The sequence below is a fragment of the Ovis aries genome, chromosome 20, assembly GCF_016772045.2.
Source record: "Ovis aries strain OAR_USU_Benz2616 breed Rambouillet chromosome 20, ARS-UI_Ramb_v3.0, whole genome shotgun sequence".
Taxonomy (NCBI): Eukaryota; Metazoa; Chordata; class Mammalia; order Artiodactyla; family Bovidae; genus Ovis; species Ovis aries.
This window is the reverse complement of record NC_056073.1, coordinates 29,744,555-29,759,699: the sequence shown is the minus strand read 5'-3', so window position 1 is coordinate 29,759,699 and position 15,145 is coordinate 29,744,555. Positions and strand designations below refer to the sequence as shown.

The window sequence follows — 15,145 nt, the reverse complement described above, 5'->3', positions numbered from 1 at the left end:
AGATCATTCTGTCATTTTTGAGATTTGCATCCAAGTACTGCATTTTGGACTCTTGTTGACTATGATGACTACCCCATTTCTTCTAAGGGATTCTTGCCCACAGTAGTAGGTATAATGGTCATCTGAGTTAAATACACCCGTTCCAGTCCATTTTACAATTTCAAAAGACTTATAAAGTGAAAGAAAATTAAAAGCTAGTGATGATTTCCTGAGTTTTCACCGCAGGTGGTTACAATGATTGTTACTCAGACTGAGTCCATCTGGAACTTGCAGTTTGGATACAATAAAATCTTAAATCACTTCCAATAAAACTTTTCCAATCAAAGAAATGATTACAGACTCAACATCAAAGACTCCACTACTCCACACGTTAAAATGTATTGTTCACAACTGAATAAAATTGTTAATAGTAAATGCTATTATCTGTGCATCTTCAGAAAAATAAAGTTTTTCTCCACACAAAACATAAACAGAAAAGCCAGTCTTTAAATATATTCAATCCTCTGGGGTGGGGGCGGGGGAAACCAGTACTGAGGCAGTACATATTTATATCTTATTTAAAACATCTAGATTTAATTTTTGAGAAACTTTTGAGTTATCTTTCTAGTTCATACAGTCATAAAGACAGGCAGTATCCCCAGCAGTTAAAAACTTATATTGTAGAGTCTGTTGGAATCCTGCCTCAGTGGTTTATTAAGTACATCGCTCTCATAAAATCACTGCAGGTCTTTAAACCTCAGTTCCTTCATATATTCAGTAGAAATCATGATAATGCCAAGCTCATAGAGTTGTTGTGACAAATTGCCTAGAAAGTGCTCCTGTCAGTGCCTGAAACAGAAGATACTCTTACAAAGTAACTCTCTGGCACTCCCTGTTTTGTCAACAGAAAGGTAACTGTGAAAATGCCTCAAGCTTCTAATCAAAGTCTAGGAGAAAAGAAGTGGGTTAAACATAAAAGTATGGAGGCCTCTTAACTCCAACAAGCAGAGTACAATGGAAAGAGCTAATGACAGCGCCTTCCATGGGTTCATTCTCCTGGGCTTCTCCAACCAGCCCCAGCTGGAAACGGCTCTCTTTGTGGTCATCCTGATCATCTACTTCTTGAGCTGCTTGGGCAATGGCGCCATTATACTTTTGTCAACGATGGATCCTCACCTCCACACCCCTATGTACTTTTTCCTCTCCAACCTCTCGTTTATGGATCTTTGTTTGACTACATGCACTGTCCCTCAGACCCTGGCCAACTTTAAGGGGAAGGACAAGACCATCACCTATGGCGGCTGTGTGACCCAGCTCTTCATCGCCTTGGGACTTGGGGGAGTAGAGTGTGTCCTCCTGTCTGTCATGGCCTATGACCGGTATGTAGCTGTGTGCCGTCCCCTCCACTACATGGTGATCGTGCATCCCCAGCTTTGCTTGCAGCTGGTTGTAACTGCTTGGCTTACAGGCTTTGGCAATTCTGTAGTCCAGACAGCACTGACCATGACTCTTCCCCTCTGTGGTAAAAACCAAGTGGACCATTTCTTCTGTGAAGTTCCAGTGATGCTGAAACTGGCCTGCACCAACACCTCTGTCAATGAGACTGAAGTCTTCACTGTCAGTACCTTCTTCTTGGTGGTGCCCCTGTCACTCATCTTGGTATCCTACGGTCACATTACCCGTGCAGTCCTGAAGATAAAGTCGGCCCAAGGGAGACAGAAGGCTTTTGGAACCTGTGGTTCTCACCTAATGGTAGTGATTATTTTCTTTGGGACGCTCATCTCCATGTACCTTCAGCCTCCTTCCAGCTATTCACAGGATGTGAACAAAAGCATTGCACTCTTCTACACTCTGGTGACTCCCCTGCTTAATCCCCTGATTTACACTTTGAGAAACAAGGAAGTCAAAGGGGCACTAAGGAGACAAATGAGGAGAATCCTAGACTTGAGACAGAGTTAACGCAGCACTTGCAGGCCCAGGAAGTTCTGCATAGGAATACTTCTGAGTGACTAAACACTAGTTAATGTAAACCAACACATCCTTATAAAGCACCAACCATGTGCAAGACAGTGTTCTAGGTACTTGAGACGTATCAGTGAGACAGAGGCTAAACCATTGAGCTAAACCTTTGCTAAGGACAATATATGTTAAATAAGATATTCTAAAAATAAACTATGGTATATCATGTACTACACAGTAATGGGAATGAAGAATAATTACACATTCAAAAACATGAATGATTCTTACAAACATGACTTACAGTGAGCAAACTAGATACAAAATAATTCCTATTGTATAATGCCATTTACATAAAATTCATCCCAGGCACAACAAATCTCTAGTATTGAAAGTCAGAACAGTGGTTCTGCTGGGGACTGGGAGTTCTCTCTAGGAAGATATGTGGGGGAGGGGCATTCGGGAGTTCTGGTCAGGTTGCAATGCTTGATCTGGATGTTGGTGATATAAGGTATTCAATCTGTGAAAATTCATCAAACCCGAAACTTGCAAGTACTTGCACTTTTTGTATGGATGCTGGACTTCAAATCATTTACTTATTAAAAGTATTAAATAAACCAGATATTAGCAGAATACTTTGATTCTAAATGATCACACTAAGTATTTTTGTTACTTTCACATAAAATTTGAGTTTATCTTCTCAGTGATCTAAGTTTCTTCTATCCATTGACCATCTTTAATAGATTTAAAGTGTTTAGATATTAGCAATTTGGAGCCAACTCAGATGAACCCTGTCTTGAAGATTTCAATTTAATGAAGATCTCAATTCAAGATCATGTGTCCTGTGAATCTCCCTGGTCTCTTCATTCCATGTAGAAACTTAGTGACCAGGTCTTGAGACAAAAATCATAGTGATAATTTTCAGATGAAAATTCTACTACTGGGTATTATATTGCCTTGAATTAAATTTATCTTGACTAAAAAAGACGTGTATTGTGTATATTTCTATATTTCTATTTGTATAATGTAACATACAAATATGCATAATTTACTAGTAGCCAAAAATATTTTCATTTACCAGAGAGTTTAATACTTTTCAGTATTTAATAGCATATGATAAAAGGGCAGATACTGAAGGGAATTTATAAAACAATATAAAAAACAGAAATAATTGTCTGGTAAGTTCAATGTGCCTTTGTGCGAATATGTTCTTCTTAAATTTTTCTTATTTAATAATGGTAACTTGGATGGTTTTTCAGGTATTATTCTACTAATGAAACAATACAACAAGGATTTTTCTTTATTTAAGTGAAAATAGATTGCTGAATTGTTGAGGTCTGTACTATGCTTATCTCTGCTAGTACTGAATATGAGTGATTTCTGATTATATTTTTTGTAATACAGAAGATATGATTTTTTTACATCAACCTCTTGGAGTTTTCTTTCAAACCATCACAGCTAGCCTCACTGATAACATAATCATTTTCTGGCACAAAAGTTCCATACTCTATAATCATCTAGATGCTTACATTTTTCCTTTTCAGCAAATAAATGCTGAGAATATATCATTTCATTCAAAGTGGCCATTTGTGAATTTCATTTCCCAATAAGGTGCATTAGGTTTCAACTGACCAAAGTTCCCACTGCAAGTACAGTCACTCCTCCTTAGCCACAGACTCAGCCAAACATGGATCCATTTGATCTGTCATTCTTCATAAAGGATTTGAACATCCAGTTTTTCTGGTATAGGAGTGGGTGGGAGGAAGTGCCTGAAACAACCCCTGGCCAATACTGATGAACAATTGTACTTGGAAAGGCCAAATTAATTTTGGCAACCACATTTCTGAAACCATTAGAAAGCTGTGAAAGTGATGAGAATGATGTAGACATGAATAACAGAAAACACCGAACACTTCTGAGGTGAGCTGAGGGAAACTGCCTTTTTTTTTCCCTCATAGAACATTTGATGACCTTGAGTGTGAGATGAGGATTCAGCATGGCCCATAGAGAGGGACTTTGCCATGAAAACATGAAAAGCCAAACACTCATGTAAGGCTAGAGTGACAAGCTGAAAACTTAAAGAGACTTAACTATGTGGCCAGATGTTTCCAGTAGACATTTCTATTTCCAGTGGACTCCCTGGGAAGCCAGAAAGCCAGAGCAAAGTTTCAAAAGTATGGAATAATCTATCCTGCAACTCCATTGTGCTTCAGTTCATTTCGGTTCAGTCACTTAGTCGTGTCTGACTCTTTGCGACACCATGAATTGCAGCACACGACACCTCCCTGTCCATCACCAACTCCCAGAGTTCACTCAAACTCACTGTCCATTGAGTCAGTGATGCCATCCAGCCATCTCATCCTCTGTCGCCCCCTTCTCCTCCTGCCCCCCAATCCTTCCCAGCAGCAGAGTCTTTTCCAATGAGTCAACTCTTTGCATGGGCTGGCCTAAGTACTGGAGTTTCAGCTTTAGCATCATTCCTTCCAAAGAACACCCAGGACTGATATCCTTCAGAATGGACTGGTTGGATCTCCTTGCAGTCCAAGGGACTCTCAAGAGTCTTCTCCAACACCACAGTTCAAAAGAATCAATTCTTCGGTGCTCAGCTTTCTTCACAATCCAACTCTCACATCCATACATGACCACTGGAAAAACCATAGCCTTGACTAGACGGACTTTTGTTGGCAAAGTAATGTCTCTGCTTTTCAATATGCTTTCTAGGTTGGTCATAACTTTTCTTCCAAGGAGTAAGCGTCTTTTAATTTCATGGCTGCAATCACCATCTGCAGTGATTTTGAAACCCAAAAAAATAAAGTCCAACATCGTTTCCACTGTTTCCCCATCTATTTCCCATGAAGTGATGGGACCAGATGCCATCATCTTCGTTTTCGGAATGTTGAGCTTTAAGCCAAATTTTTCACTCTCCTCTTTCACTTTCATCAAGAGGCTTTTTAGTTCCTCTTCACTTTCTGCCGTAAGGGTGGTGTCATCTACATGTCTCAGGTTATTGGTATTTCTCCCAACAATCTTGATTCCAGCTTGTGCTTCTTCCAGCCCAGTGTTTCTCATGATGTACTCTGCATATAAGTTAAATAAGCAGACTGACAATATACAGCCTTCACATACTCCTTTTCCTATTTGGAACCAGTCTGTTGATAAAAACTCACTAGGGTAAGGGGTCATTTCTCTAACACATAGTCCTCTTCGGTAAGGCAGTTGCCAAATTTTGAAACTTCATGAAGCAGGGGCTAAATAGCTAATCTAGATGTCTTTGAGGGGCAGAACTTAATCTACAACAGTCTTTCAAGGCTGAGATAATAAGACTCCTGAGACTTTCTGTTGAAACCCAGGAGAAGATTGTATCTCTTGTACCTCTAGAAGAGAACAAGATAAAGGCTGACTAAAACAAGGACCTACTGTACAGCAGAGGAAACTATAGCCAATATTCTGTAACTATTTTTGTCCCCGATAAAGGTTAAGAATCTGAAAAACAATATATATACACACACACATTGTGATCATCATTTCATGATGTATGTAACTCAAATCACTACTCTATATATCTCAAACTTATGCAATACTGTATATAAGACATGAAGTCATAAAACTTCTGGAAGAAAATATTATTCCTCAATGATGCTGGAAGAAAGCAAAGGAATAGCTATCATTAAAAAGATAAAAGATAACAACAGTTGGTGAAGTTGTAAAAGGAACACCTATGTACTGTTGATGGGAATGTAAGTTGGTAAGCCACTCTGAAAAATAATATGAAGATACCAAAAAAATTTTCTATATATAGGTCTTTAGTTTCTTTAGGTAGATATATTCCTAAGTATTTTATTCTTTTCGTTGCAATGGTGAATGGAATTGTTTCCTTAATTTCTTTTTCTACTTTCTCATTATTCGTGTATACGAATGCAAGGGATTTCTCTGTGTTGATTTTATATCCTGCAACTTTACCATATTCATTGATGAGCTCTAGTAATTTTCTGGTGGAGTCTTTAGGGTTTTCCATGTAGAGGATCATGTCATCTGCAAACAGTGAGAGTTTTACTTCTTCTTTTCCAATTTGGATTCCTTTTATTTCTTTTTCTGCTCAGAATTTTGGATGGAACTTCCAGAACTATGTTGAATAGTAGCGGTGAAATAGATGCTTTCATTATGTTGAGGATAATGTTTGCTGTGGGTTTGTCATAGATAGCTTTTATTATGTTGCGGTATGTTCCTTCTATTCCTGCTTTCTGGAGAGTTTTTATCATAAATGGATGTTGAATTTTGTCAAAGGCCTTCTCTGCATCTATTGAGATAATCATATGGTTTTTATTTTTCAGTTTGTTAATGTGGTGAATTACATTGATTGATTTGTGGATATTGAAGAATCCTTGCATCCCTGGGATAAAGCCCACTTGGCTAGAATGATCTTTTTACTGTGTTGTTGGATTTCTGATTGCTAGAATTTTATTGAGGATTTTGCATCTATGTTCATCAGTGTATTGGCCTGTAGTTTTCTTTTTTTGTGACATCTTTGTCAGGTTTTGGTATTAGGGTGATGGTGGCCTCATAGAATGAGTTTGGAAGTTTACCTTCCTCTGCAATTTTCTGGAAGAGTTTGAGGAGGATAGGTGCTCTTCTGGGGTCTGTTAGATTCATTTCTTCCTGGAGTTTTGGAAATTTCTTTTCTAATTTCATTTCCACTTTTGTCCATTTTCATTTCTTCTGGAGATAGGAAATCTTAAGAATTTGTCCATTTCTTCCACGTTGTCCATTTTATTGGCATACAACTGCTGATAGTAGTCTCTTATGATCCTTTGTATTTCTGTGTTGTCTGTTGTGATCTCTCCATTTTCATTTCTAATTTTATTGATTTGATTTTTCTCTCTTGCTTCTTGATGAGTCTGGCTAATGGTTTGTCAATTTTATTTATCCTTTCAAAGAACCAGCTTTTGGTTTTGTTGATTTTTGCTATGAACTCTTTTGTTGTTTTTTTGCATTTCTTTCTGCCTAATTTTTAAGATTTCTTTCCTTCTACTAACTCTGGGGTTCTCCAATTCTTCCTTTTCTAGTTGCTTTAGTTGTAGAGTTAGGTTATTTATTTGACTTTTCTCTTGTTTCTTGAGGTATGCCTGTATAATTGCAAATAGAACTACCTTATGACCCTGCAATCCCACTGCTGGGCATACACACCAAGGAAACCATTGAAAGAGACACATGTACCCCAATGTTCATCGCAGCACTGTTTATAATAGCCAGGACATGGAAACAACCTAGATGTCCATCAGCAGATGAATGGATAAGAAAGCTGTGGTACATATACACAATGGAGTATTACTCAGCCGTTAAAAAGAATTCATTTGAATCAGTTCTGATTAGATGGATGAAACTGGAGCCGATTATACAGAGTGAAGTAAGCCAGAAAGAAAAACACCAATACAGTATACTAACACATATATATGGAATTTAGGAAGATGGCAATGACGACCCTGTATGCAAGACAGGAAAAAAGACACAGATGTGTATAACGGACTTTCGGACTCAGAGGGAGAGGGAGAGGGTGGGATGATTTGGGAGAATGGGAATTCTAACATGTATACCATCATGTAAGAATTGAATCGCCAGTCTATGTCTGACGCAGGGTGCAGCATGCTTGGGGCTGGTGCATGGGGATGACCCAGAGAGATGTTGTGGGGAGGGAGGTGGGAGGGGGGTTCATGTTTGGGAACGCATGTAAGAATTAAAGATTTTAAAATTTTAAAAATAAAAAACTAAAAAAATAAAAACAAAAAAAAAATAAAAATAAATAAATAAAATAAAAAGAAGATACCAAAAAAACTAAAGATAGAACTTCCATGTCATCCAGCAATCCAAATTCTAGGTACACCAAATAAAATGAAATCACTATCTGCACTCCCATATTCAATGGCCTCATTTTTCACATTAGACAAGATACAGAAAAAACATAGGTGACCAAAGAGGTGAATGACTAAAGAAAAAGTTCTATGCATATCCAAAGGAATATTATCATTAATGAGAAGGAATGAAATACTGCCCTTTGCAATAACATGGATGGACCTTGACAGCATTATGCTCAGTGAAATGTCAGAAGAGAAAGACAAATACTGTATGATCTTACATACATATGGCATCAGAAAAACTGAACTTGTTACAAACAGTGGATAGAATGGTGGTTACCAGGGCTAAAGTGTTAGAAGAATGGGGAGATATTGGCAAAAAGGTACAAACTTCCAGCCAAAAATTAGTTTCTGAGGAGTCAAAAAAATAAACTTTTTCAAATTTTTTAAGGGGAATAAATATTTGACAAGATAAAGATCACAGCTAACACTAAATAGTAATCACTTTACCATATATAGGTATATCAAATCACACTTTGTACTCTCTAAACTTGCTCAATTTGTATCTCATAAGACATGGAACAAAATAAATGAAAATAAGAGTTATTATTCATTTCTTTCATCCTACTTATTTTTTCTCTCCTAGGTCAGATTTTCACTATTGTTTAAGACGAAAATTTCTACATAGTTAATAAAGGAAAATACTCTAACTTTATCTTTGTACAAAGACTGCCTTCTCTTTGTGATCCCAATATCAATCCAGAGCCTGAAGGAATGGCACTTCTAAAAGTTTAACGTTTTGTGTATCCATCATAACAGCAAAAGGAGCATGCTCTCTTCCATGAAGCTACTTAGTGCAGCAAATTCTATCAGTTTTCTTTTTAATGTGACTTGCAAGAATAAAATATTACCACATTGACTTGTGTGTATTTGTCCTTATTTCTGAGAACTGAAATTACACCATATATAAACCTGTATCTTCTAAGTGATATAAGCTAAAGAAAACATTTCCTTCTACTGTTCATCCTCAGGAAAGAGTTAAGAGATCGATCTAAAAGTGGTTGCATAGAGAGTGCGTGTTTGTGGATGTGTACATCTGGCTGTGTGTAATAACATAGTAATCTGTGTTATTTAAAACCAAATAGAAACCAAACTAGAACATGCTGGGGAGGAATATGAGGAGAAATATTCTTCGGGAAGTACTGGAGGCTTTTTCCAAGATGGGGAGTAAACTCAGAGAGAGGTTGATCTCATGATAAAAATGACACATTGATGGCTATGGTGCTCACTTTATTTATATTAAACCAAACAGAATTCTCATTGAGTGGATGCATCATTAGGAAACTTTCCAAAGAGAATCTTGGGAGACTATTTAACAATCATCAAATGCATGAAATAAGGACTGAAGAATATTTAGTAAGCACTACTTATGACCAGCTAACACACAATCAGGACTGGGCTCCTGAGAAAGATTTTGACAACTAACAGTGACATTCCATTGATCATGAGTATCCCCAATAACCTAATCAATGGAAACGCCTAGGATGCTTCAGTGAGACTAAAGCCACAGGTATGGCAACAATTTCCTTGTGGCTCAGAGGGTAAAATATCTGCTTGCAATGGTTCAACCCCAAGAAAGATCCCTGGGTCAGGAAGATCCCCTGAAGAAGGAAATGGCATCCCACTCCAGTATTCTTGCCAGGGGAATGCTATGAAAAGAGGAGCCTCATGGGCTACAGTCCACCTGGTCACAGAGTTAGATACGATGGAGCGACTTTCACTTATCACAACTGAAGAGTTTCACTCTCAAAAGAGCTTAAAATTACCCTCAGATGGTCACCTAATTAGAAGAACTTGCAGCTTCTAAAGTCATTGTGGATTTAATTCACTACAAAATGGTTAAAGAATCCACCAAACAATATAAATCAGAAGAATAGATTGTTTAAAAAGAGCATGAATACCCAATCCCTACAGCTGCCTCAGGGACACCTTCCCCTGAACCCTCTGATTCAAGAGACATACAACTTCTCATTTCTGCATTTACACAGAGCACCCCTTCCCAGGAAACCACATCCACAACACATTTCTATACACTGTGGTTCTGAGTCTGCCATATCAAGTTTGAACTATGCTGTAATACTGAAAAGATGGAAGAAGCTCTCAGTCATAATACAAACAGGCATCAGAAAAGAGTACACCTAGAGGAAAGATTTGACAGACAACTATAATCTGTTCTTCCGTCCTCAGTGACCCTGGTTAGAGCAGAACCCTGGGCAAACAGTTAACACAAATCTACTGACTAGGAGATAAATGAGGATATTACAGGGGTCACTATATGCTGATTACCATTCTACTAATGTTTTTAGCAGGGTGGATAGGGTCTGTTTAGAATGTGATAAACATACAGTATACAGACTACAGTTATTCTAATGAATAAAAGTCCTAAAAGCCAGAATACGACTACAAAGGTGAGGACACATATCAGGTGAGAAACTCTCAAGCCCTCCTTTGCTGACTTGTATGATACAAGTTAAACAAGTGAGAGTCCCTCATTTATTTTATATATTCCATGTTAAAAACCTAAGTTCAGGAAGCAGTGTCTGACTGGTTTGTGTTCTCACAGACATTGCACATGTTGTTGCTCTTGTTTTGTATTATTTTCTAATTGTTAGTCAGTCTGGTGCTGGTTTCATAGGAGTCTGACTGACACTTCAGGCTTCCAAGATGACACATTGCCTGAGCACACTGTGTTCACTTTGTGTTCCTCAGAAGGCAAAAATGATGAAAGATTATGACTTGCTCTTGGGTGTATTGACAGTTCTGAACTCCAGATGGGATCAAATAATTTAGCCAAGGCCTGAATACACCCACTGCAGCCATTTCACAGATATTAAGAATTCAAAAGGAGGGAATTCTTTACCATTCCAGGGTATAGGCTCCATGCGTCTACTGCAGGGGCCATGGGTTCAATCCCTGTTCTGGGAACTAAAGAGGGACAGCTTGAAAAGGCAGGTATCATTTGAAAAATTTACAAAACAGAACTCAACTTTGGTTATGTGGTATCCTTTAAGTGTTTTTTTTTTATTATTTTACCTTGAGATCTAGATACCTTTATTATCTGTAATTTATTCTAAAGTAATATACACATCCAAATGACACTCAGGCATTTGCTTAAAACAAATCTGTTCGTTTTTTGGTTTTTTGTGTGTGTGTGTGTGTGGCAGTCCTTAGGACCAGACAAGTAGCTGCTCATTCAAGAAAATGGGCTTTGTGACGTCATGTGACCTTGAGGGTTTCTGCACCAAAGAAAGTATCGTTGAGGGATTTGTAAGTGACTCTTTGGGCATAACTATCAAGACCTGATTGAGTAATAAGAGAGGGGGAAATTTCTTACCATTCAGAGTACACAGCACTCCAAACTGCTTTTAATCAGGTATTATTCAGCATTATTGTGGGGTCAAAATACTTGGTTTCACAAGTGTTTAATTCAAGGGTGAAGAGTGTGGTGCTGTTAGGAATATAGATAAAATGTTGACCCTGTATATGATTTACCCACACTGCCATGTCCAGCTTGCAAGACCACTTCTCAGGCAAACTGGCTGGAAGGGTTCGAAAACAGGAGGACGCTTAGCTGCTAGGATAGGGAACTGTGTGATAGTTCTCATGCTTTTGTCTCCACTAAGAGACACAAATGCATTTACTTGCCCTGTGGTGCATGCTGGGGAAATCTACCCAAAAATTATAAATATTCCTTTGATGATAGCACAGTCAAAGCTCTAACCTCCAGAGAAAAACACACTGTTCATGACATTTAACTGACACAAACAGAATCTATACCTGAAAATAAATTTATACTGTAAACCGAGCTTGAGTGGGGATCTAAGACCTAGAATGGCAGATTAATTTTTTCTGGAATGTTTGTTTTGTTACTCATAATTCAGAACTCTGTGACAGTTATTTCACAATTAGACAGCTGCTACTAAAGCTTAGGCACATATTTTTAAATTAATAGACACACTATTTGTTTTTTCAATTTCCTTCTGATGAGTCTGAGGACATCTCCACCAAACATGGGATTTCCTGGGAATCAGTCTATTTCTAATATTCACTAAATTCAAATTTCACGGGATTTTTAGCAGAGGAGAGATTCTAAGGTCTTAATCAACTGATGCCTAAATCAAAGAGTTTATAAAATGGCATGATGAGAATAATCTAAATATATTTTACCCTTTGAAACTTTTGCTGCATCACAGGAGGTAAAATGTGTAGAACAGGCAGTAGAACTTGGGTCATGTGCTGCTCAGATATAATGCCCTCGAAATTTCCTCACTTAAAAATCTTATTTTAGAGAGGAACTAGGTGGTTCACAAAATTAAAATAACCAACTTTGTACCTCACATCGGTGTTTTTCTCCTGCTGTGAACAAAAATGCACGTAAGAACTACCTGGTGTGCTTACCAACGAAGGGCTACCAGTGTCACTGCCAGCAGTGCATCATACCCTTCGCTCAGTGAGTCCTAGGGCGGCCTTCTCTGAAATGATCCTACAAAATATGGCTGCTGCGCTGCTGAGGTTACAGTTGCACCTGATGTGTGAATGGCTTTACCGGGATTAATGCAGCAAGATTTTCTTTGAGATTCAACTTTGTTTTCCCCACAAGTGCTCCACCTACATCAGTGAAAAACGTCTGATCAAATCATCAAACCATGGAATTTTAGTATAGCCATGATCCAAATAAAAGAATGAATGGTATCTTCTAGTAACCCCTAGAAAATATTATTAATAATATTCCTTACAGTGTTTCAGTGGTTTTATGTTCTTATTTGGGCTTCATGTAATATAAACGCATGTCTTTTTGCAAATAGATGTGACCAATGTACCCAAAGTGAAGTGAAGTCGCTCAGCCGTGTCCGACTCTTTGCGACCCCATGGACTGTAATCTATCAGGCTCCTCTGTCCATGGGATTTTCCAGGCAATAGTACTGGAGTGGATTGCCATTTCCTTCTCCAGGGGATCTTCCCGGCCCAGGGATTGAACCCAGATCTCTGGCATTGTAGACAGACGCTTTACTGTCTGAGCCACCAGGGAAGTCCTCCAATGTACCCATTTGCACTCCCAATGTACCCAAATGGGAGTGCAAATAAAAAATCCTTGGAGCTGGATTTTACTTTGTAGCAGTAACTACAAAGCAGATGCTGTCAGAACACTGAATCAGCATCTCTGGAAGTTGAAATGAATACAAAAACTTATTCATCGGGAATGAAGGAAACAAATTCCCTGCAGAGTTGCCAAAGGAAATTTTAGATAACTCATAGGGCATACATATATATCTGAATAGTTCTGCCATTCAAAGTCCTTCTATTAAACTGTCCTCCTCATCCATCATCTGGAGTCAGAGTCCTTCCAAAGCACCTTCTTCATCGCTCCCTTCAGATCCCTGTTCCTCAGCGTATATATGAGGGGGTTGATCATGGGGATAATGACAGTGTAGAAGAGAGACATGAACTTGTCCTGATCCTGGGAGTCGCTGCTACTGGGCTGAAAATACACAGAGATGGCTGTGCCAAAGAACAGGGAGACCACCGTGAGGTGGGACCCACACGTGCCAAATGCTTTTCTCTGCCCTGCAGTGGACTTTATTCTTAACACGGCCCTGACAATCCGACCATAGGACAACATGATTAATGAAACAGGTGTGAGAAGAATGATGACACTGCCAAAGAAGGTCATATACACATTCATAGTGGTATCAACACAGGCAAGTTTGAGAAATGGAGGGATCTCACAAAGGAAGTGGTCTAATTTATTTCTCCCACAAAGTGGTAAAAGGAAGATGAGCACTGTCTGCAACAAGGAATTGGCAAAACCAATGATCCATGAAGCAGAAACCATCAGGGCACACAGACGGGGGTGCATGATTACTGTGTAGTGAAGGGGCCTGCAAACAGCTGCATAGCGGTCAAATGCCATAACTCCCAGGAGAATACACTCTGTACATCCCAAACCCAGAGAGATGAACATTTGAACTACACAACCACCAAAAGAGATGGATTTGTCTGCTCCACTGAGATTAACCAGGAACTGGGGGACGATGCTGGTGGTGTAGCACATATCCAAAAAGCTCAGGTTAGAGAGGAAAAAGTACATTGGGGTGTGAAGACGTGGGTCCAAGTAGGACAATGCAATGATGGTTGTGTTTCCCAGCAAAGTGAAGGTGTAAAAGATCAAAAGAATTGCCAAGAGGACGAGCTCAAGTTGAGGCCTGTCAGAGAAGCCTAGTAGGATAAACCCAGTGAAAGAACTTCCATTTTTCTGTTCCATTTTTTCCTAGCACAGGGCTCCTGTCAAAGCAAGCATTTAACAATTTATAAAAGCTATTTTCCAAAGAAGAGCAGGGTTAAAGAGGAAAATCTATCATGTTCAAAGGTATGGCCACACGATTTTATATATAACTATTTGAATAAATCATGTACCCATTGAAATAGATATATCTTAACTCAATTAGTTCTATGCTATTCACAAAAAGTTATATATTGATATTTAATACAAGAAAATAATAGAATACTAAGATCAAACAATGAACCTTGGTTTGCATCAATCATAGATATAACACGTCTTTCAGACTGAGATTAATAGGATTGAAGTACAATAATTATATATGTACATTTTAGAGAAATTGGAAGTAAAGAAAATCAAAGCAGAATGATTAGAAAGAGTAAGAAAGATGCAGATGCAGACAGAGGGAGAAAGTTTATTTTAAATATGTATCTCATAATTCTACATAACTGTATGTGTACATATCTCACATGCAATTGAATAATACAAAAAAATATCTAAAATGCATTCAGATATAGAATTTTATAAGCTAGAACATACTTATACAAAGGATTATATTACATTTGAAGTATCACTAAGAGTGCTGCATGTAAACATTTTGGCAGAATTGTTGTCTCTCTATTCCTAATACATTATATTTGTGAATGCTATACCCCAATCTTTTTGTGTAGTAGTAAAAAATAAACTGTCGAGAGTTTGAAAATATTACCATTCAATTATAGTGCTTAATGCTTGCCCTTGAGATAACTAAAATTACTACACCAATTTAACAAAAACTCCAAAACTTTATTCACTGTACATAGTCAGTTCATGGGCTTTTCTGATGACTCATCAGTAAAGAACCTGCCTGCCAATGCAGGAGATACAGGAAATGTGGGCTCAGTCCCTGCATTGGGAAGATACACTGGAGAAGAAAATGGCAACCCACTCTAGTACAGAGAAACTGGTGGGCTACAGTCCATGGAGTCGTAAAGACTCAGACATGACTTAGTGACTAAACAACAAAAATAGTCAGTTCACAGCA

At 38.2% G+C, this 15,145-nt stretch overlaps 2 protein-coding genes across 2 annotated transcripts; one reads left to right on the top strand and one right to left on the bottom strand.

The window, feature by feature from the left end:
• Nucleotides 1-993: 993 nt before the first annotated feature.
• On the top strand, nucleotides 994-1,938 carry LOC105603936 (putative olfactory receptor 2B8). Its single transcript, XM_012101483.3, has one exon. It carries the CDS (start codon nucleotides 994-996, stop codon nucleotides 1,936-1,938), a length of 945 nt encoding a protein of 314 aa, XP_011956873.3.
• An 11,229-nt stretch (nucleotides 1,939-13,167) lies between these two features.
• Nucleotides 13,168-14,106, bottom strand: LOC105603803 (putative olfactory receptor 2B8). Its single transcript, XM_012101090.4, has one exon. The coding sequence runs from the start codon at nucleotides 14,104-14,106 to the stop codon at nucleotides 13,168-13,170; it is 939 nt and encodes a 312-aa protein (XP_011956480.3).
• Between the last annotated feature and the right edge of the window lie 1,039 nt (nucleotides 14,107-15,145).

Bases quoted from the DNA above. Each gene is read 5' to 3' on its own strand.
- LOC105603803 (XM_012101090.4), bottom strand. From the start codon at position 14,106: ATGGAACAGAAAAATGGAAGTTCTTTCACTGGGTTTATCCTACTAGGC.
- LOC105603936 (XM_012101483.3), top strand. From the start codon at position 994: ATGGAAAGAGCTAATGACAGCGCCTTCCATGGGTTCATTCTCCTGGGC.